The sequence below is a fragment of the Lutra lutra genome, chromosome 10 (genome assembly GCF_902655055.1).
Source record: "Lutra lutra chromosome 10, mLutLut1.2, whole genome shotgun sequence".
Lineage (NCBI taxonomy): Eukaryota > Metazoa > Chordata > Mammalia > Carnivora > Mustelidae > Lutra > Lutra lutra.
In genome coordinates, this window is record NC_062287.1 from 74,008,587 (window position 1) to 74,031,453 (window position 22,867).

Genomic DNA, 22,867 nt, shown 5'->3' on the forward strand with positions numbered 1-22,867 from the left:
GAACATGTGTGGTTAGTTAGTAATAAGCATAGGAAGGGGGAGAAAATACTAGAGAGCTTTCCGGTGGACTTGGACCCTGGGCTCTCTCAGAGCTACCAGGCTCGTGGTTGAGCGTGGTTCTGACCTTGCTCCTGGGGCTGCCTCAGGTAAGAGTAAGTACCTTAGAGGGGACCCGACTCGGCTCTGACATGCCCAGTAAGCATTCCGGTCTTGTACTTATGTGGCCTCATCTGACTTTCCAGGGAGCCCAGGGGAGACTGGAATACACATTTTGCTGTTGTGAGCCGCGGTAGCTGTGGGCAAGTCTTCCTGGGTCAACTGGGGTGTCCCTTACTATTAGCTGTGTGAGTTCACCTTCTAGAGCTTCTGTTTTCCAATATATGATGGGGAGATGATCATTCACTGAGTCAATAAATAGTAAGTACCTACTGCATGCGAGGCACTCTGCTAGATGTTCGGGGGAAATGCGGTGAGTAAAACAGAATTTCTGTCCTGGGAGCTGCTCCTCCAGCAGGGAGAGAGTGTCGATGAGATCACAGGTGTAGGACACTTGGCACCCAGGAGGCCCTCAACAGAAATAGGCACCCCCTCGTAGTATGGGGTCTGATCAGGTGAGGAAGTGAGGGGTATGTGCTCTGTGTCCCATAAAGTACGGTGCAGAGCAGCTCTGGTTCCAGGAGAACAGAGTGGCAAGCAAGGGAATCCTAGGCATTATGTCATGGAGTGGGATAAGCAGAAACCCACGTGCTCCTCCTTGAGATCTCCCCAGTCCCTTCCAGCAGGTTCACCAGCCTCGTTTACTTTTCTGAAGCCACCATTTCAAAACCTCTGGAGCCGGTATGTGCACCCACCTGCGGCTTCCTGTGCTCCTGACAGACAATGCCACCATTATATGGCCGTGGGGCTGCTCCCAGGCCTTTCCCTTGGGTCTGCTACACAGGTTCCCGGGCCAGCCTTGCCCTCCTCCAGACTGGAAGAACGGGGGCACCTTACTCCTGAGCATTTCCCGATTCAGAGACGGTCACGCAACGGTAACATGTTACATTGGCATTTCAATTTTTACAGTCATGATGCTGCTGTGACATGTTTGCTTTGTGCTGGGGTGACATGGGAAAGTGTCAGCCCCCCCTCTTAGATCTGCAGGTCCTGAGTGACAAGCAGACAGCTCTGTTCCCAGGGGCAGGAGAGTGTGACACTGTAATGGCTATGATGGGGTAAGCCTTGCTCTTTCCCCACATTGCCAACACACGTGACCTTCTGTGGAGTGTGGTTCCTGTGTGGGCCTCTCCATAGCAGTCTGGCGTTTCTAGGAGCCAAAGTCACTGCTTTAAAACCCTGCATCCATTTCCTGGGACATTGGGGGATTTCAGCTCATGGAACCTCCCCTTTCTCATCTGTAGAGTGAGGACAATGAGATCTGCCTTGAGAGTAAGTGGAGCATGAAAGGAATCGTTGTGTGCAAAACTCCCATTGTAAGTGACTGTCTTAATGCTAATTAGAATCACGACCAACATATGTACCATGTGCCAGGCATGGTGAGATTGTCTCCTTTCAACCTCAGAATAACCTGAATAGGTGGTTGATTCTTTTTATAGATAAGGAAATTTAGCTCAGATGGTTTACGTATTTTGCCAAGGAGAACTCTGCCAGGAAGTGATTGAGGCAGGGTTGGAATGAAAATGGTCTGATTCTAGAAGGCTTTCTTTTACTTGACTCCTTGTAGACCTTTGACCAATGGGAGTTCTTATCCTCCACAAGACTACAGCAAGAGCAGGACCCAGCATGGATGGGTGCTCAGACAGCGTTGGCCTAATGCGTCAAGGTTTGCATGTGGCTCAGAAGCAATTTATCTTGACTTGATATTCAGAGTTCAAGTAGGAGTAAGGATGGTGCCAGGATGTGGAGGAAGATGGAAATCCTGAGTAATGAAATCCGGCAGTGGGCTCCTCCCTCCCAATGCTTCAGTCTTCTGGCTTGAGAAGGATATATATTCCTTGATATTAAGAAGTTTGTGTTATCCATGCTACACATATGTTAAGTGTTCGTTGAGAGTTGAGCTGGCAGTATTATTCTGCATGTGCTCAGGTGGGGATTGTAGAACTCAGTCATGTCTCACTCTGTGCTCCTGGAGCCCAGCTTTCTAGCAGCTTTACCTGGCTGGAGACGGGCCCAAAAGCCTAGCAAACCTTGGAGCAGCTCGAAGGTGTGCCACAGAATCTCTCTACAAATGAATGTCTGTTGATGGGGAAGTGTCTTCAAGATTCTTGCTTGATTCATACCCAAAATTTACACCCAAAGGACTCTGGGCTCTTTTAAGGAAGGTTCAGCACACCTTAAGGTCATCCCGACATGTATCAAAACACTATAATTCATAGTAATGTCTGTGAACCATCAAGAATAAGTAAAATTGGGTTAATTTAAAAAGCAGGAATCAAAATAATCCATTTAGGAAAGTTTCCCAATAGAATAGCTAAATATGTGTGGCTTTCAGAAGTATAAACTCCCAGCAATCTAGAATGACTTATTCCCCCAAACGTAGATAGCCAGTTTATTAATTTGAATATTAATAACCATTCCTTATTTCATACTATGCGCTAGACGCTGGGTTAACCACTTACACACATGCTCTCATTTAGTAACCCTGTATGTCCCCGCCGCACAAGTGAGGGGCACAGATGCCCTGTGGGGCTGTGACTCACCAAGGCCACCCAGCTGGTAAAAGGCAGAGCCAGCTCTCTGCCCTGGGCCGTGCCAGCTCAGGAGACTACAGACATGCTACCCTCGCAGATGCGGTCAATGGAAAAACCACACATGACCTGAGTAATGCACCAGGTGGCAAAGATGGGGGTGGACAGAGAGTCCTCGCCCTTTAGGATGGCCGTGTCTTGAGCACCAAGGATGCTGAGCAGAACCGGACTCTTATGCACAGAAACCAGGTAGCGGGGCTGCTGGCCCAGCCTGGCCCCTGCTGTGCTGTGTGATCTCGAGCAAAAGACTGACTTCTCCGTGTTCCACTTCTTTCTCCACTGTGTGGGGGACACCATTTCCCCTATTTGAGTGGTGGTTTCGAGGCAGCAGTTTTAAACCAGGTGGGGGTTCTTTGCTGTGTTCAGGTACTGAGTGAACACTCTGTATGTTGTGGCAGTGTCCTTTTGGACTTCAGAGCCATCGGAACTAAGCCATTTAACTGCATACCGCCTTGTCGTGGGAATACTGGTTGATGTCATGGCTGAAGCCTGGAGCCAGACCTCTTGAATGGGGGCCAAACGGTAGCATTTCCTTTACAGCAGATTGACTGCAAATCGCCTCCCAGGCTACTGATGGGTTTACTTTAATCTCCTCACTGGCACTTCCTTCTAAGAGATCTTGTTTTGTTCTCTTTGTTCTGGAAAGTCTGTCAGCAGGCCATCCACTGCCTTCGAGATCGATCCGGCTGTCCGGCACAGGGGTCCGTATTTGTGGTGGAGTTCTGAACCACACCCACTTTCCGTGCAGTCACTTTGTGAAATTGTTCTCCAGTTTCTTGGAACGCTACCCCCACCCCTTCGAGGAGGGCTAATTGCAGTATAAATTTAGCAACATTCTTATCCCCGTTGATTTAACAGAGTGCAATTATTATCGGTTTTCTAGTTACAACCAATAATCGGGTTTTTTTACTTCAATCGATCTGTCAAAATTTTCCCTCTTTGATTGCAGCCTCTGTGATACGGAATGATGGGGAGTTAAAAGCAAACAAATGACGCACTCCTTGAAATTCTGTCAGGGGTAATAAGTGAATCGAACCAAATTCACTCCTCAGCTGTCACCGCCTTCCTTCCCTCTTTTATCTCTTCAAGCCTTGACAGCAGCTTCTCTCCTTCACTGAGCACTTCTGGAGTACTGATTCCCCTGTTAGAGGGGCTGAGGGGAGAGGCAGACAGTGAGAGGAAGGAATCAGTGCAAAAGGCTCCTCGCACAGTAGTGGGACGTTGTCCTAGAGCTTTGCTCTAGAATGATTAGATTTGGAGCTGGAGGCGGGAACAGTGCTTGTGTTCTTTCCTGTGGGGTTCTTTTTCTGGTCCATGGCGACTAGAAGTTCAAAGAACAAGGATCAGTGGGGTCCCGGGTAAAAGCATCAGCAAACCCCAGTCTCTAGAAGTGTGGGGACCATGAGGCTCTGGAGCAATTGTTTCTGGGACCCTAAAGCTTGGACAGGAAGCTCTGCATGCGTTAGCCCTTGCTTAGTATCTTTAAAACACACACTGTGGCCTTTTTGCGAGGTGCCAAATCTGACGGAGCCTTTGACTACAGATATTGTGAGTTGGTTTTCCAAGGGTGCCCCCTGAAAGATTGGCACTCACTGCCTGAGCTACTAAAAGAGCGAGTGAGAGCGATGGGCCTGACTTATGTCCAGGCTTAGCATGGCCCCTGAAAACGGATTCTTAGAATCCATGTGTTTTCTTGTGACTTCCTTATAAAAAGTTGAGAGCTGGCAAGAGGGGAGGGGAGGGGACACTCCAGATAATTAATGATTCTTGTTGGATGGGTCCTGATTAATGAGCTTGAGCCACAGAGTGATTTATTTTCTCTGTCTCTTCCTCTTTGAATCAATAAAGAGATTTGAGAGTCTGGTTTGAGGATCTGCTGAGAGCCTATGTTCTTATCTCAAATGTAATCAGTTTCCCAGAAATTTGCCCTCTTTCTCTCTGTTGAGCTCAACCTGGCAACCACGTACTTTCCGACTGCCCTGTGTCCCAACTTGGTAGGTGTTACTGAGCAGCAAAGATGGACGGGACACGGTCTCTGCCCACATCTGGCAGGAAGGGTGGGAAGGTAGTGCTAATGTCCATGTTACCTACAGTCTCTGTGTCATGTGCACCTCAGGATGCAGTTGGGAAATCGGGGTGACTTCATGGAGGGACTGACCTAGGAATTGAGCCTTGCCAGGTGACCCCAGGTAGAGGTACTCAGTTAGACAGAGATGGGGAAATGTGAGGTTGAGTTTTCCCGAAGGTGATCGTAATTATTACTACTGAGCATTTGGTATGGTAGGCCTCTTAGCTCCTTCAGTCCTTCTAATAGACTGGCCAATCTTTTCTGCAAAGAGCTAGATCATAAATACTTGAACCTTTGTGGGCCCAAAGCTCTCTCTCACAGCCACTCAGCTGGGCCACCATGACACGAGAGCAGCTAAAGATGACAAGTGAGTGTGGCCATGTTCCAGTAGAGCTTTGGTTACAAAAACATATGGTCACTTGGGTTTGGCCTGGGTCATGGACTACCAGGCTGTTTTATAAGACATTTGATATAATCCCCATTTTAAGGAAGGTAAAACTGAGATACAGAAAGGCTCATAGAAATTCAGTTGCCCAGAACCGAGGGCCTGCTTGACTTGGTCATTTCTAAAGCCCATCCTTTTAACTTCCACATTCACTGCCTCCCCCAGAAGCGTTAGACACGATCTGGGGAAGAGTGGGTGGATGTTACTGCCTTGAAGAGCAGTGTGAAAAGTCTGAATTTAATTCAATGGGAAGCATGGTGCCGTTGATGATTTTTTGAACAGGTGATAGGATTAGAGCTGTGCTCCAGGAAGGTTAAGCATGGTGGCAGATTCTGTGTCCTTTTATATATATGAGCTCATTTCATCTTCCTAACAGCCCCATGATATAGGTCGTATTATCCCCATCTTATAAACAAGGACACCAGGTCAAAGGGTGCAGAGGTAATTGGCATCATGGAGGCTATGATTTAAAGCAAGCATGTTGATTCAAGACGTCCCCTCTTTACCATCTCACTCCACTGCCCCCACTTCCCGAGCCCCAGGGTGGGTCAGGCCAGGAACTTCAGTGAGTCTTCACGACCACCTTCTGAAGTAGGCCTTATTACGCCCGTTTGACAGCTGAATAAATGGAACTTCGCAGAAGTTGAGTAACTTGCCCAAGGGCATGCAGACAACAAGGGATAGAACTAGGTTTTGGGTTTTTAATGTATTTTTAAAATCTTTCAGTGAGAACATAACTGAATAGAAGAAGGAGCCTAGAATCCAGAGGTGGGTATCATGGAGGAGATAAATGATTTGAATAACCTTTGTGTTTGTATTCAGAGAAGCAACATGGTAGAAATGTCCAAGGGTTTCTGGAGCCCAGATGGGTTCAAATCCTGGCTGTGCCACTTACTTATGGCCTTGGACAAGTTACTGCTTTACCTCTCTACATTTCAAATTTCTGCTCTGAAAAAAAGAAGTAATATCTATTTCATAGGGTGAGGAGTAAATGAACTAATGTGTGCAAAATGTTTATACCAATAGATAAACATCTATAGGCATGTAGTAGGCACCGTATGGTGGCTATTAAGTTCCTACTCTGCATTAGGCCTTTTTACCGAATTTTTTTTTTTTTAAGATTTTATTTATTTGGGGAAGGAGTAGAGGGAGAGGGACGAGCAGCCTGAGCACGGAGCCTGAGATCCCACGACCCTGAGATCATGACCTGAGCGGAATCACGTCAGGCACTCAACTCACTAAGCCACCCAGGTGCCCCCCACCTTATATTTTTCTTTCCAAATGTCTGATCACTAAGTCCTCATAACAGCTGACAAGTAGATGGTATTGATCTGGTGTCACAGATAAGAACAACTAGCCTCAGTGCAGTTAAATAGCTTGCCTGAAATCCTACAGCCATTCGCCCACAAACACATATTGAGAACTAACGTGCTAATGCTGCAGGTACCTTGGAAACATCAAAGAACAACACAGATCGAAATCCCTACCCTGTGAAGACTCCAGAACTGGGACTTGAACCCAGGTCTGCCTTTTTTTTTTTTTCCCTTTAATGTTTTCTTCCCCTCCCTTAACAATTTAATTTAGTGATCACTGGCGTTTAGGGTTGGCCGTTTGATGATCGTGCCTCTCTTCCGTAGCTTTCTCAGTGCTTACAAAACTGAGACTGATCGTGCTTGGGAGTCCTAGGGAGGCATGGAACATGGATTTAAGGATGAGACACCTTGGACCCCGGTGTGGAGTAGCCCCATCCTGCAATGGCCTCTTTAGCCGTGCAAGGGCAGACCAAGATTCAAGTTCAGGGCTGGGAGGAGACAGGGGTGTCTGTTCTCAGCTCGGGATGAAGCAGGAAGTGCAGCTCTGTCTTGCCCCATCTTGGGAGGAGGCTCTCCCCATCCCAGGTGGCATAGCCAGAACTGAAGCCTCCCAGAAGGCTCCTAGGCGCTGGCCTGCTGTCCCCATTCTGTGAGCCTCGAGGGGTGGTGCCCCATTGTGTGAGGTTATTCTGGGCTCGTTTGAAGAGCTAAGTGGAGGAGAGAGTGGGGGTGAGGGTAGGACTCCCACCGCTCTAGGAGTCACACTCAAGATCTCAGAGCAGGCCTGCTGGAAATACAACAACCCCCTCCCTAATTTGCGGGATACACCATATGACTTAGTATATGAATTTGTTGCTGCTAATACATGGGCCAGTCAAGGTGGGGTATACTCTTTGAGCCACCACTGTAGGCGGGAGAAAGGTGCTATTATATGGGGCCTATATGTCGCTCCACAGACGAGCTGGAGGGAGGAGGAATCTAGGAATCTGTCCTGGAAACAATCACTCAAAATTGATGAGGTTTCCAATTTTGTTTGTTATTTGGCTTATTTCAGTTAGGGAGAAAGTTTTCAGGTGCGTTTTCTTGTGCTTCTAAGAGAAAAGATGCTCTTGTGGGGACAGATTGGGGGTGGGGGCAGGCAGGGTTGATTTCCTGATCCAATGGGTGACCCAGCCTCTCCCTTTCAGGCTGCTGCGCACACACCGGTGCTATGTTTAAATATGTTGGAATTTGCTGGGTTTTTAAAAATTATTACTAGTCACAGAATCCTAACAGTGGAAATGAGGCTTTTAAATTAAACCGATTACATTTGAGCTGATTGCAAGGTCGTCAATAACACCACTCACACGCGAGTAATTGAAGGGCTCTGTGTTTGCGTACTTGGCTTCTTTACAAGGGACCCAGGCTCCTGAGAGCTTCGCTAACTCAATAGCCCTCCTCACCCTGAAATGGCCCATTAAAAGATGCCTGTTGGGTGGTAACCTCCCCATACGTTTTCTCAATAAAGAGAAAAAGATGGGGGGGGGGTGGCGGCGGCGGAGTGGGGGGAGGCTTCTCTTGCATTTCGAGCCACCGCCTCTCAAAGCCGTCTGGAGCAGACTGTTTAGTTCTGTGTCCCCGTCCCATTCAGGCCTTTGCATGCTTTGAAGCTTTCTTTAGCTTTTCCCTGCGCCTCGATGGTAGATCTCTCAATAGGCAAAAGCCCAGCTGAAAGGCCCCTCCGCACACGGCTCTGCATGTTAATGGCCCTGGCTGGCCTGGGACAGCGCGCTTGGCAGGACAGGGGCTGCTGCGCAGGCCCCAGCAGCTGCCTCCGGCTTGGGGATGGGGTCTGAGTAGGTGGCTCAAGTTGCCTGTTTGCTTTCTTGCAGATCTATACGGACTGGGCCAATCACTACTTAGCCAAATCAGGCCACAAACGTCTCATCAAGGACCTCCAGCAAGATGTGACGGACGGCGTCCTCCTGGCTCAGATCATCCAGGTTGTGGGTAAGAGCACGTTTTACATTGGGGACTGAGGACTTACAGTAGAAACCCGGAAGGGGACAAGCCGGACAAGGGGCATGGCACACTGAAATGAAGAATACAGTGTTTCTGTCGCATGTGTTGACAGTTTACTTGATAACGTCTCATGCTTGGGGAAGCGTGGATACCAGCTTGCTTTTCCTCTTGATGCTCTGAGAAGTAGGGCTGGAGGGGGTGCTGGTGGTCTGAGAAGGGCTCTCTGCCCCTTTCTTGTCCCCTGTCTTTTTGGTTCTCCCTTCTCCACACCCCCCCACGCCCCCACACACCTCTGATGGTAATTTTATTGTGGATTACTTTGGAAATATTTACCAAAAACAAACAAAAGGTACCACAAGACTGATTTAGTCCTGCCAACTCCAATTGGGTCTAAGAAGGCAAAGAATCAAACTCTGTAGAGGGCTGGTTCTGGTTTTACTACTGGGAGAAGGGAGCTGGGGCTGCACGTCAGGAAGAACGGGTTCATCCCGGGAAGGCAGGTGGGCACAGCTCTGCCTTGAGCCTTGAAGCTTATGGGGAGTGCCCCCCCGCAGCCCTGCCTGAGAGCTCCCACTGAGAGGCAGGTCAATTAGATGCCGTCAGGCTGACTGTTGTCGCTGGCGGCTTCTGTGGCTGCCTCATACCAAATGAAAAGGCATAAGGACAGAAGCCCCAGCCCACTGGGTGTGCGTTGCTATGGGAGAGTTGCTTATCTTTCAAGTCTGAGCAGAATGACCTTTTACATAAAGTTGTAATTCTGCTCACCTCCGTGGAGATTGTACCTGAAAACCCAGGCAAGCTGGCCTTAGCTGGACACTTCTGGACTGGTGCCACCATTCAGATCCAAGTGCCCCTGCCATCCTAAGATTGATTTCTTTTTTTCTTTCTCTCTCTCTTTTTTTTAAAGATTATTTATTTATTTATTTATCTGACAGACAGAGATCACAAGTAGGCAGAGAGGCAGGCAGAGAGAGAGGGGGAAGCAGGGTCCCTGCTGAGCAGAGAGCCCGATGTGGGGCTTGATCCCAGGACCCTGAGATCATGACCTGAGCTGAAGGCAGAGGCTTTAACCCACTGAGCCACCCAGGCGCCCCCTAAGATTGGTTTCTTAAGACTGGCTTGTGCTTATTCCCCTTCTCCCTTCCTGCCCTGCGTTCGTCATCTGTGGCTGTGTAGCACATGGCCGTGCGTGTGTGTTAGCTCATGGTTTCTGGGTGTTGGAAGTGCAGGCACGGCGTAGCTGGTGCCTCCTCAAGGCCGCAGTCAGGGTATTGGCTGGGGCTGAGTCCTCATGTGGAGGCTTGACTAGGGAGGGGGCCTGGTTCCCTCAGTGTTGGCAGACTCATCTCCTTGTGGTCAGAGGAGGTGAGTCCTGATTTCTCGCTGGCTCTTGGCTGGAGGGCTTCGCTCTTAGAAGCCCCTCTCAGCTCCTTGCCATGTGGGTCTCCCAGTGTGTTGCTTGGATTGATTTCTTCAGTGTCACCAAGGAGCGCGTTTCTAGAGCAAATTGGCTTGCCATTTGTCATCTTCCATAATGTGATGTGCTTGTGGGAGTGACATCCCACCACCTTTGCCTTATGTGGTTGGTTAGAAGCAAAGCCTAGGTTCTGTCACACCCCACGGGAGGGGATTACACAAGGGTTTGAAGTTAAGCAGGAAGATCATTGGGGGTGACCTAGAAGTCTGTCTGCTATACTTCTTTCCTTTCATCCTCTTCCTCCTCCCACTTTTTTTCTCAAACTTTTCTGAGTATGGTTGGTGTCCAGTGTTACATTAGTTTCAGGTGTGCGACACAGCGATGGGACGGTTTTATCCATTGTGCTCTGCTCACCACAAAGGTAGCCTCCGTCGGTCCCCATGCAACACTCTTACAGTATCCGTGACCAAACTCCCTATGCTGTGCCTTTTCTCCCTGTGCCTGAGTCTTTCTGTACCTGGAAGCCTGTGTCTCCCACTCCCCTTCACCCATTTTGCCTACTCCACCCTCCCCTTCCTTCCCCCCATGTCATTATCTCGGACATGAACCGATTTCTCTTCCTCCCGCTCTTCATCCTTTACAAATTTCTCTCCATTTCCTCTACTTCTCTGTGAACTAGGGGATACTTACCCTGTTTTACACCTGCAGACACTGAGGCTCCGTGAGTCTCAGAAGCTCCATATCACACAGCTAGCCTGGAGGGGATTCTGGTTTGAGTTAGTTTGCTCCTAACGCCTCTGTTTGTTGCCCTGCTGTGTTATACTCTCCTGTCAATCCCGACACATGGAACCCGGTACAAGGATCTGACCTCCTTTGCTTCAGTTCATTACGATTCGTTGAGCACTGACTATATGCTAGCATTGTGCTCCAAGCCAGGAATAAAGAGACAAATGTGCAAGGCCTGTAACCTTGGAAGAAGGAGTGCCGTTTTCTTGCTGGGGTCTTCATAGAGAAGAGGACTTGCCTGGAAGCTGAGTTTTGATCTCTACATCAGCAGTGTCACGTGAGGCAGGACTGTGGCTGCATCTTGGGGCTGTGTAGTATTTCTACCAGGACCTTCTCAGCTTTCAGAACTGGGAGCAAGTGGGAAAGGATGGAACCGAGAGGCCTTGCTCTCATCCCAGTTTCATTGCTCCCAACCATGGGACCTCAGAGTCCCTTTCCTCTGCTGCCTCTGCTTCCCTGTCTTTAAAATGGGCACACCCTGATTTTTATGGCATTCTTAGGAAATGCAAGGTAGGTAGCAAACATGACATGTTTGGAAAGTAAAGCGCTCTCGGATAGCATTCAGTGGCTACTTCCTAAAAAGTTCTGAGTACGAGGGTGACAAGACCTTGGTATCCCATTAGAGTGTATCATGATAGATTCGTTCTGTCTGTCATGGGCTCAGAATAGATGAGTGGTAGCATGGATGTCGTGAATTGACTAAGCACAGCGCGACAGAGTGTAAGCTAGTACAGTGTTTGTCTTGCTCAGGAGGATGCTTCCCTGAATCTATTTGGAGGGCATGAACCTCCCTAGACACCTAGGGAACCTAGAACCTTCCTAGAACCTCCCTAGGGCCCGAGCTACTGGACAGATACCCCGGCCTCAGGTTAGTACCAGTGCCTGATGGTGCCTGAGGCCACCAACTGCCTTTCCCTCAGCCCTCCAAGAGAGGCTTGCTCCGCTGGAGACTCTAAGTGAAGCCAGATGTTAGTGTCTGTCTCTGCCCCTGCCTGTGCTGGGCTCACCCTCTCTGCTCTGACTGTGGAGAACAGAGACCCAGAGAATGAGGAGCTGAAAAGGTAGCGACACTTAGGAGTCCTGCGTGACTACTTCTCTGGATTGTTTGTCACCCGGTTCAGAGTGTTTAATCTGAGCATATCTTGTGAATAGAGATTTCTTGGTGAGGGAGGCAGAGTGGTGTTTTTTCTGACCAGGTCATTCAACTATTGAGTTGGAATCCTCCCAAAGATTTTCTTTCACTAGGTCAAAATCTGCCCCCCAGCCCTTGGTAGTATCTCCTTATATGTATTAGTTTTGCCCTCCATGGCTATAAAGAATGACTATAATCTGAGACCACAAGAGCTTCAAAACTGAGGACAGTTGTGGATTATAATTATGGCATAAAATAGGAATCTGTAAGTCTCTACTAACAGATACTTCAATCAGTGGAGAAGAAAGGCCTCCACTGTTTTGGAGAACAAATAAAGAGTGAGTTACAACCATGATGGTAAAGATTAGTTAAGGCAAGAACCAATGGATTCAGACATTGGAGGAGAAAGTTTGAGGAGCAAGCAATTTGCATGGTCTCAAAGTGTCTCTTCAGTGATGGCTTATTAGTTGCAAGGGAAGTGTATCTACACAGGGGAGAATCCACTTCACGACCAGGAGATCAAAATTCTATCAGTGGCAAGGGGTAGATGGATATCATGTACTTACTGATGTGATACCCAGAAGAACATAGCATCACTTATGTTGAATTCCAGGCAGGGATGGAAAACCTGAAGCTAATCACGAGGAATCTTAGATCAACTCGAATTGTGGAACATTCTATTTAAAAACAAAACCAAGGGGTGCCTGGGTGGCTCAGTGGGTTAAGCCTCTGCCTTCGGCTCGGGTCATGATCCCAGAGTCCTGGGATCGAGCCCCGCGTCTGGGTCTATGCTCGACGGTGGAGTCTGCTTTCCCCACCCGCTTCTGCCTGCCTCTCTTCCTACTTGTGATTTCTGTCAAATAAATAAATAAAATCTTAAAAACAAAACCAAAAAAATTGGCCTGTATTGTTCAAAAATGTCAGCTCTATGAAAGACCAAGCCTGAGAAATTGTTCTAGAATAAAGGAGATTAAAGTGATGTGACAACTAAAGGTACAGCAAGATCCTGGACTGGATCCTGTATGGGGAATAAAATGCCATAAAGGACATTTTTTAGTATATTGCCCAAATTGGGATTATATCTATGTCAAGTTTTTTGAATTTTATAATTGTACCGTGAGATAATCTCCTTATTCTTTGTAAATGCATATGAAATCTAAGGGCAAAGGACACAATCTACATATTCTACACTGAAAGGATTCAGAAAAAAAATAATCCATATACCTGTACAGAGACAAAGGGGAGAAAATGAGAAAGGATGGTGTGTGGGAATTCTCTGTACGATTCCCGTGACTTTTCTGTCCATTTGAAGTTGGTTCTTTCTTCCTTTCTTTTTTTTTTTTTAATTTCCTTCCTTCCTTCCTTCTTTCCTCCCTCTTTCTTTGTTTCTTTCTTCCTTTCTGATTTTACTTATTTACTCTTAGTGTGAGCAGGGAGAGAGGCAGAGGGACCGACAGGATCTCAAGCAGTCTCCGTGCCTAGCGTGAAGCCTGACGCAGGGCTCAATCTTATGACCCTGCGATTATGACCCCAGCCAAAATCAAGAGTCAGATGCCCAACTGACTGAGCCAGGTGTCCCCTCTTTAAGTGACTTCAAAGTAGTTAGAGAAAAGAACACCTTTAAATGAAGGTCCATTGAAACTTGTAGTCGGGGAGATTGTCCCTTTGGGGAGCAACACCTTTCATGGCCTGGGAGAGTATAGTACATAACAGACCAGTGGTTCTGTGAGACATGACCCATGATGGGAGTAGGGGGTAGAATCAAGCAAGGGTTCCTTGAGGAATTTACCTATAAGCCAAGACCTCAAACTTGGAGTTGTCTAGGTGAAGCAGTCAGGAGGACATTCCTGGCAGAGGATATAGTGTGCAGAGACGTTTGGAGGATAGAGAGCGAGAGGGTCAACAAGGCAAAATAAGGTGGGACTACCAGGTATGGGGCAATGAATTCTGGGCTTTTGCCTAAGCACAAAAGCTAGGGGCTGAAGAGTTGATTTTTCACATTGGGGAGGGCCATGATCAGAAGGGTGGCTTGAGGGAAAGCCTTAAGTGTTGTTGTTTTTTTTTTAAATGAACATATAATGTATTATTTGTTTCAGGGTTACAGATCTGTGAATCATCAGGCTTACACAATTCACAGCACTCACCATAGCACATACCCTCCCTAATGTCTATCGCCCAGCCACCCTATCCCTCCAGCTTCCTCCACTCCAGCAGCCCTTAGTTTGTTTCCCGAGATTAAGAGTCTCTTATGGTTTGTCTCACTCCCCGGTCCCATCTTGTTTCATTTTTCCCTCCCTTTCCCTATGATCCCCTGACCCTGCCTCTCAAATTCCTCATATCAGTAAGATCATATGATAATTGTCTTTCTCTGATTGACTTATTTTGCTTAGTGTAATATCCTCTAGTTCCATCCACATCATCGCAAATGGCAAGAATACGGTATTTTTGATGGCTGCATAGTATTCCTCTGTGTGTGTGTGTGTGTGTGTGTGTGTGTGTGTGTGTGTGTGTGTTCTTTATCCATTCATCTGCTGATGGACATCTAGGCTCTTTCCATGGTTTGGCTATTATGGAATTTCTGCTATAAACATTTGGGTGCACATGCCCCTTCAGATCACTACATTTGTATCTTTAGGGTAAATACTCAGTAGTGCAATTGCTGGGTCATAGGGTAGCTCTATTTTTAACTTTTTGAGGAACCGTCATACTGTTTTCCAGAGTGGCTACACCAGCTTGCATTCCCAACAACAGTGTAGGAGAGTTCCCCTTTCTCCACCTCCTCACCAACACCTGTCATTTCCTGACTGGTTAATTTTAGCCTTTCTGACTGGTGTGAGGTGGTATCTCACTGTGGTTTTGATTTGTATTTCCCTGATGTTGAGCATTTTTTTCATGTGTCTGTTGGCCATTTGTATGTCTTCTTTGGAGAAATGTCTGTTCATATCTTCTGCCCATTTCTTGATCGGATTATTTGTTCTTTGGGTGTTGAGTTTGATAAGTTCTTTATAGATTTTGGATACTAGCCCTTTATCTGATATGTCGTTTGCAAATATCTTCTCCCATTCTGTTGGTTGGTTGTCTTTTGGTTTTGTTGACTGGGAAAACCTTGAGTGTTATGCATAGACCCTAGCTCCAGAGTCTTCACCTATCCCAGAGAGATCAATTCTGGAGACTGTGTGTCTGTCCCAGGAGTTGCGCTTCTCAGATAGTGGGATGATTTGGGGCCCACACTTTTCTACCATTGCCTTCTGCCTGTTGGGCAGAAATGAACCTTTCGCTGCTGCCTTCTGTGACCAAGTGTCCAGTCTCCATTCGACCTCTTATTAGTGTGATTATCTTCTTGAGTCATGAGCTGCCCAAAGCCGGCAGTTGCCTGCCAGCCCATCACAGTGCCATCGCCATGAGTTATTAGAAAGGCTTACGAGGCCAGGATAAACAGCATGAATCAAGAGGGAGAGACAGGCCTCCCTCCTCCTGCTTACATTGCTGTCACTCAGGAGAATGCCAGAAGGGGTTGGAAGGAGAGAAGGGGTGGGAGGCAGGGAGGAAAGAATAGAGAGAAGGATGGAATGATGAACAAAAGAGGACTGGAGAGAAGGAGGAAGCAAAGACGGAGGACAGGGGAAGAGCTTTCCTGTTAGAGGTGGAGAGAGTTAATAGCAGCTCCTTTTCCACCACCATTGGGGCTACCGCTGAGCATAACCAGGAATTCAACCCTCTTTCCATTGATGACCTATTACCATTGTGTGTCTTTGGGTAAGTCCTCTGCCTTTCTGGGTAGCCAGTTTCTCTCTCTTCCTGTTGGCAGATCTGTCAACTGCCCTATGCTGAGACGCATGGGCTGCGGAAATGCTCTCAGCCCTTTGAAAGAAGTCCTTTGGAAAGCAATGAACTTGGTGCCACTCTTCTTCCTTAAAAAGCTTTCCAATTACTGACTTGTCACCTCATGCGCAGGCAGGTTACTGCATTCGTGTGCTGAGAATGTCTTGAACATGCTGGAATAAATAAATTAGCACGGGCACTTAGGGATGCCAGTTTTAATCATAGCTGAGGACTTTGGGGACAAATGCCTTTGCTTCTTTGGTTATCTGTTTTTGGTTTGCAGCCAAAGACCCCCCCACCACAAGTTAATAAATTCAGTTCGAAAGACCAAACTCTTCTTCCTTCTTATCAGCAGAATCAGAGCCTCTGTTACTGCTCTAAGTATTTATGACAGCCATAGAAATTCTTGAGAATTTAAGGAAAGGAGAAGTATTTAAATTACATGAAATTGGAAACGAGGAGGTTCAAGATTTGTCTTGCATTTTTATTAAGCATTTGCGTTGGGGTTTCAGCATTTGATCGATCTCTTCCTGGATATCTTTAGAGTAGTCTCCCATGGACTCCACTCCACTGATTTATTTCAAATGTTGTAAAATGGCAAGAAGCTTATGGGAGCTGTGATACTTGAATTGAGGCAGTACCTGACTGGGGTTTGGTGACTGACCATGAGAAGGAAGTAGAGAGATGATGAGACCAAACCCTTTGGGTTTTTTTGTTTTTGTTTTTGTTTTTATCCAGATGGTATATAAAGAATCGTTAAAGTGATTTCTTAGGATCGCAGTTATCCATCCTTCACTTTAATGGGCACTGATGACCTCATGCTGCATTGGGTCTTGATCGGAACCTAATGACTTATGACTTTGGCCGTCATGAATCCAGCTGGAGGATACCTTGAGCAGCCCGGATTCTCAAAAGCTGCATATTTATTTTTCTGGTGTTGTATATGAAAACCCGAGGCCCGAGTGCAGGCCTGACATCGTCTCCTTTGTTTGAAGAAGTGCCATTTGTCAAGGATCTTTTTTTTTTTCCATCTTCAGTATGTATGTCTGTTTTGACAAGTGAAAGGACAACTGCCTCAAAATAGGCCTAAAACCTTGATTCTTGGAAATGTTCAGGCTACTCATTCCTTAGTTCCTCTCAACAAATATTTGAGGGGCTACTGTGTGTCAGGCACAATCCTCAGCTCTGGGATTACAGTTGGAAAGAGTGAGTGGTAAAGCTTGGTCTGGAGTTCACATGCTATAATAGTGGTCTATTCCGGCCGATTACAATTCTGGTATTTTCTAGTGAACTGAAGAACAAATATCCATGGGTCATCTCATCCACAGGGCCTTTTTTTAATGTGCTTTTTAAAGGCTCCGTGCCACCTCTTTTGGGAGTAAGGGAAGCAGGTTGAAAAGGCTTCCTACAATGTTTATCCTAGTGTTCTTAAGAGTTGGATCTCGGAAGACTGACGTCTTCCAAGGTGAGGCATAAGGCTGAGTGTCTATTACTCCGGGCAAATTCTAAAGGTGTAGATTAGACTGAATGTGTACTGACTAGACTGTCTCATGGTGATTGGATTTTTAAACAATTTCTTACCACTAGCTTGTGTCTTATTTCTCTCTTCTCTCTCAAGGGAGAAACACTAGAGAAAAAAATAAGCCCAGTTGAGGTAATGGTGTGAAATACTTAGACTCTGGTGTTGTAAAATAGAGGCTTGGGACACTTTGATTCTATTATCCTTTTTAGTTGGTTTTTAATATCTTTTCATGGAAGTTTTTGGCATCGAATTCATTAAAATCTGATGAAAGGGTTTTTTTTGTTTTTTGTTTTAAATTCAGTTTTGTAAGCACTGCTTGAGCCTTGAGGACACAAATGTGAAAATCCAAATCTGCATGCCTGCCAGGCTATAAACAGCACAGCTGGGCAGACCAGAGACCTGAAGTTGCTTTCTCCATCCAGGGCTGGGGCTGGAGCTAGAAGGACAGCGGACTGGGAAAGAAGCTTAGAAAGGCTTCACAGAGGAGGCAGATCCTTAGTTCTTGACTGTGGACTCCTGCTGAGTTTCTGGGCTTAACTCTGATGGAGACATCAGAAAGGAGATTAACATTGTATGTAATTTACATTGATGATACACATTACTGGGTTAATGAGAGCTGCCATGTATAGAACGCTCACTGTGTGCTAGGCACAGCACGAAGCATTTTATTGCCATCGTGCAATCGATTTCCCACAATGCATCCCCTAAAGTAGGTAGTATTAGCTCCATCTTATAGATGAGGAAACTGTGGCCCAGAGAGTTTGAGTGATATGGCTAAGATCACACAGCTAAGAAGCTGTAGAGATGAGAATCTGCAGAGCTGAGAATCTGCAGTATCTTTGCCTCCGAAGCCAGTGCCCTAATCTCTACATATATTGTGTTTCTGTGCCGCTGCTGTGGCAAACTCAACCCCTCTCACCCCCCCTGTAGATAACTTGGGCTGTGTCTTGCTGGGATTCCTCCATACTTCAGCATCAGAACCTGGGCCTTTCTTCCGTATCACTGGTATTGATTTCCAGTTAATTCAACACAACGTCTTTCTCTTACTTCTCTAAGGAGTTAGGTGCTATTATGACTCCAAGAGTGTGTTTCAGATCTAATTTGGACTTACCATATGGTCTTGGAAGAGCCACTTTTAAGTCTCACGCTCCCATTTTCTATCCGTGTTACCACATTGGGAATAGGATTATTAGTAATCCTATCAGTATTAAGCAATATTAACATTTCTGACTAAAGATGAGGTGAGACGGTTAACAGATGCATGAAATGATGCTCAACTCATCGGAAAAATGCAAATCAAAACCACAGTGAGATCATCTCTCACCTGTCAGAGTGGCTAATATCAAAAACACCAGAAATAAGTGTTGGCGAGGATGTAGAGAAAGAGGAATGCTCGTGACTGTTGGTGGGAATGCAAACTGGTGCAGCCACTGTGGAAAACAATATGGAGGTGCCCCAAATAATTAGAAGTTGAATTACCATATGATCTAGTAATTCCATTACTGGATATTTACACAAAGAATACAAAAACACAAATTCAAAGGGATACGCACACTGCTGTTCATGGCAGCATTATTTACAATAGCCAAGTAATGGAAGCAGCCCAAGTCTTTATTGATACATGAATGGATAAAGGGGTGTGTGTGTGTGTGTGTGTGTGTGTGTAATATTACTCAGCCACAAAAAAGAACGAAGTCTTGCCATTTGCAATGACATGAATGGAGCTAGAGAGTGTAATGCTAAGTGAAATGAGTCAGAAAGACAAACATCATATGGTTTCACTTGTGGAGTTTAAGAAACAAAACAAAGGGGAAAAGAAGAGACAGACCAAAAACCAGACTCTTCACTACAGAGAACAAACTGAGGGTCACCAGAGGGGGACGCGGGAGGGACATGGTCGGAAATAGGTGATGGGGACTAAGGAGGGCACTGGTGATGACCACTGGGTGTTGAGCACGCGTGTTGAATCACTATATTGTACACCTGACACTAATATAACACTGTACATTAACTACACGGGAACTAAAATTAAAAAAAAAAATTAAGAAAAGATGAGGTGAGATGCTATCATCCATGCCTTTTGTCCCGAGTGGGGCTAAAGCTGGACCAATCCACTCTGAGCCATCCCACCTTCTGTGGGGAGATCACAGTCGCCTTTTGAAGAGCCCAAAGCTTAATCACAGTCCAGTCTATTTCTCAGTCCCCACACGTTTCTGTGATGCCCCATTGCTCCAAGACTGTCATCAGTGCAGTTGTCTCTGCTTTGGATGCTGACGACCTTGCCCCAGCTGTCCCCGGAGGACAGCAGCTCGATGAGTAAGTCCCGAAGTTTTTGAGCTGCGGTGTCTCAGCATTTCTCATGGCTGCGCTGATTGGACAGGCCCCAGGATGGGCCTTAGGACGTGGTTGGCCTCAAGGATCCTGAACATCACTACTCAAAGTATCTGGGGTGATTGTTTATTTTTCTGACTTGTGTTTCCTATTTCAGCAAATGAGAAGATTGAAGACATCAATGGCTGTCCAAAGAACAGATCGCAAATGGTGAGTGATACATGGCTGGCGAGTATTTGTGTGAGAGGAGGAAGCCCTGTCTCTCAATGGTATTGACCGTCTTGAGAACATTCCCACCAGAAGCTTTCCCCTAGGGGATTATATTAATAAACTAACAGCTATTTCCTAGTAGCTGCGGTTGGCTTCTCTGAAATTTGTTGGCATTTACTAAAAAGTGGCCGTGATTTTTACGTAGATGGTGAGACAGGGAACATGAAATACTGCCCTTTCTTTCAGAAACAAATTACGCAGACCTGGTGGAAATACACACTTGTTGAGAATTTGGACCATTGTGACTCATTTTGCTTTCTCAGAGGCATACAACAATCTCTGTATGTGGTACTGAGGCACAGATGGGGTCATGGTATCTTGCTCAGAAATCAGGGCATGTGGTCTGATTGCCTTTAAAGGTTAGAATGATGTGAAAGCACAGTGGTGACAGCAGATGTGAAATGTATAATCATATCCAGACCATTCTTAACCTTGACAAGTTATATGTTCTCTGGTATCATATGCTTAAGCTCTGATATTAAAGCTTTTTTTTTAATGTATCTTTGAACATCTGTTCTTGTTATATAAATAAACTTGAATTAAAATTCATGATCACTACTGAGTTCAGAAAACATGAAATTGCAATGCTCTGAGAACCTGATTTTTTCCCTTCAAAAGGCTTTTCAAACAGTCTTTACGCCAAGTACATATATATCAGACTGTTAAGATGATGCTACTCCTACCTGCTTAAAATACGAAGGTGGCAATTTAAGACAACTTTCTATTTTTGCAGGACATTAATTTGCTTCCAGAAACCTAAGAAAAAGGCATAATCCGTTTTTTCTGACCTCCCCCACTCCCTTTGAGTTGACACAATTGGATACTGTCATTCTGGAATATAACAAAGTGATTGGCATTCCTTGGGTTTCCCTTTCAATTTTCCCAAGTATTTGTTATCCTCGTGAGTTGGACAGATCACCTTTTCGGCGCACTTTCCTTTGCATGCATAAAAACACATTTTTTATCCCAAAGAGGAGGGTGGGTGGTGGGGAGTCCTCCTTCAGTTTACATTGTGAAACAAGTTTCTCTCTCTTTTTATTTTTTTTGTCATTTCACGGGGATTTTGTTTCTTTTTGTTTGATCCAGAGAGCAACCCCTCCTTATGTAGGAAAGTCCCATACAGACATCTCATGGCTGCTTTGACTTCTGGAAAAGCTGGGCTGCTATTTTTGCTAGAGCTACCGCAGCTGTCTAGTGTATTAATAATTGAGAAAATTTGGAAGATAGAAGACTTAATTTAGTGCAAGCATTTTACACATGCAGTCATATCTTCACATGAAAGAGATACAGTCATTCCCCCGGGGTAGATACAGATGCATTTGTCCCAGCCCGTTATAATGCGTACATAGACCTGACATTTGAAGGTAATGAACCTTTTATTCTCTTTGGCACTTTTGTATTTTCCGCACTTCCTGTTGGAGGTGTGAAAGCCCACTTTCCAAGATTATAAAATAATACCGCCATCTCAGATTCTTTGGTGCAAATTTAGTTCTAGATGCCAAGTGTTATTTATAAATGCTACCATGACACCAATGTAATTTTGTGGTTTCTCTAACTCTTTCAACTGTGAAAGTATTGTTTTCCTCTTTTTTTTTAATGGCCTGTGGGTTTGTGTGGGGGTTTTTGTTTTGTTTTGTTTTTTGTTTTTTGTTTTTTTTTAGAGCACAGGAATATAAAATCCTATAATTGTCTGTGATAATTAGTTCCAGCTAGGGGTGGGGAGGCAGACACGGTCTGGTAAACATAGCAGAGAATAGTTCAATGTCCAGGATGTGAGGCCAGGAAAATGGGAAAACCTCCACCACAGTCATTCCATTCTGCAGCAAAGGAGAAAGATGGTAAAGACAACAGGGCTATTGTTATTAGCCCCTCGATGCAAACTGTGACGGGTCCATAAGACGGAACCTCACCTGGGGCGCCTGGGTGGCTCAGTGGGTTAAGCCTCTGCCCTCGGCTCAGGTCATGATCTTAGGGTCCTGGGATGAAGCCCCGCATCAGGCTGTCTGCTCAGCGGGGAGCCTGCTTCCCCCTCTCTGCTTGCCTGTCTGCCTGCTTGTGATCTCTCTGTCAAATAAATAAATAAAATCTTTGGAAAAAAAAGAAAAAGACGGAACCTCACCTGACCCACCAGGCTGCCCAGTAGCTCAGGTCTCAAATTCCTGCACTCTAGGCTCTACTTCAAATGTTCTTTTCCAAGAGGCTGGGGAAGTGAGAGCAGATAGCTCTGGCATCTCTCTATCCCAGGGGCACTGATGCACAGACGCAATAAGTATGGTGTTGTCCCTTTGACCTGCAGATCGGCAAAACTTTGCAGAGTGCTGACCATTGCCAGCCACTGGGGTGGGCCATGTGAATGCTCAGGTGAACGAGATGGGGTCCCTGCCCTCCAGGAGCTCCGTGATGAGTGGACAGGAGAGCAGAGAATAACAGTGCTGCCATTTGCACAGACCTCTGTGTACATGACACAGTGGGGGCCCATTGCATCCGAGAACGAGGGAGGGTCAAGAGTAACTTCTAGGGAGTGAGTCTGAAAGGCAAGAGGGTTCACCCCAAGGGAATGACGCGTGGACGAGGATTCACATTCCTGGAGCATATCTTTACTAAAGCTTGTCAGGGACCCTGCAAAGGAAGGTTTTGCAGCATTTGCTTATGATCCTACCCAAGGGCCCTAAGCTGTATCTAGGGAGACTCCTCTCCTCCAGTGAGGAGTGAGGCATGGAAGAGTCCAGAATGCAGCAGACCCCATAGCCATGGCAGTCTTCAGGTCTGGGACAAGCCTTCTGCATTCATCATCACTCCCCAAATCGCCACATTTTGGGGAGCAACCCCCCCACTGGGTCCTGGAGTGAAGTATGTTTGAAGGAAAATACCCACGGTCATCCAGCCCTGGAGAGGGACGTTCAGTCATGGGGTCTGGGAACTGAAAATGCTACCTGGTGGGAAATGGTAGTTCCTGAGCTTATTGTTTGCTCTGACCTATAGCTGCACATGCTTGTGGGCACACCCCACCCTC

At 46.2% G+C, this 22,867-nt stretch overlaps 1 protein-coding gene across 12 annotated transcripts in view; it reads left to right on the forward strand.

Annotated features, from left to right (window-relative positions):
- Positions 1–22,867, forward strand: part of NAV2 (neuron navigator 2) — a 398,868-nt gene that overhangs the window by 116,270 nt on the left and 259,731 nt on the right. For all 12 annotated transcript variants that reach the window (XM_047690357.1, XM_047690360.1, XM_047690361.1 and 9 more), the window contains exons 2-3: positions 8,445–8,562; positions 19,742–19,794. In XM_047690357.1, coding sequence (XP_047546313.1) covers positions 8,445–8,562; positions 19,742–19,794 — 171 coding nt within the window. The remainder of the gene's footprint in view (positions 1–8,444; positions 8,563–19,741; positions 19,795–22,867) is intronic.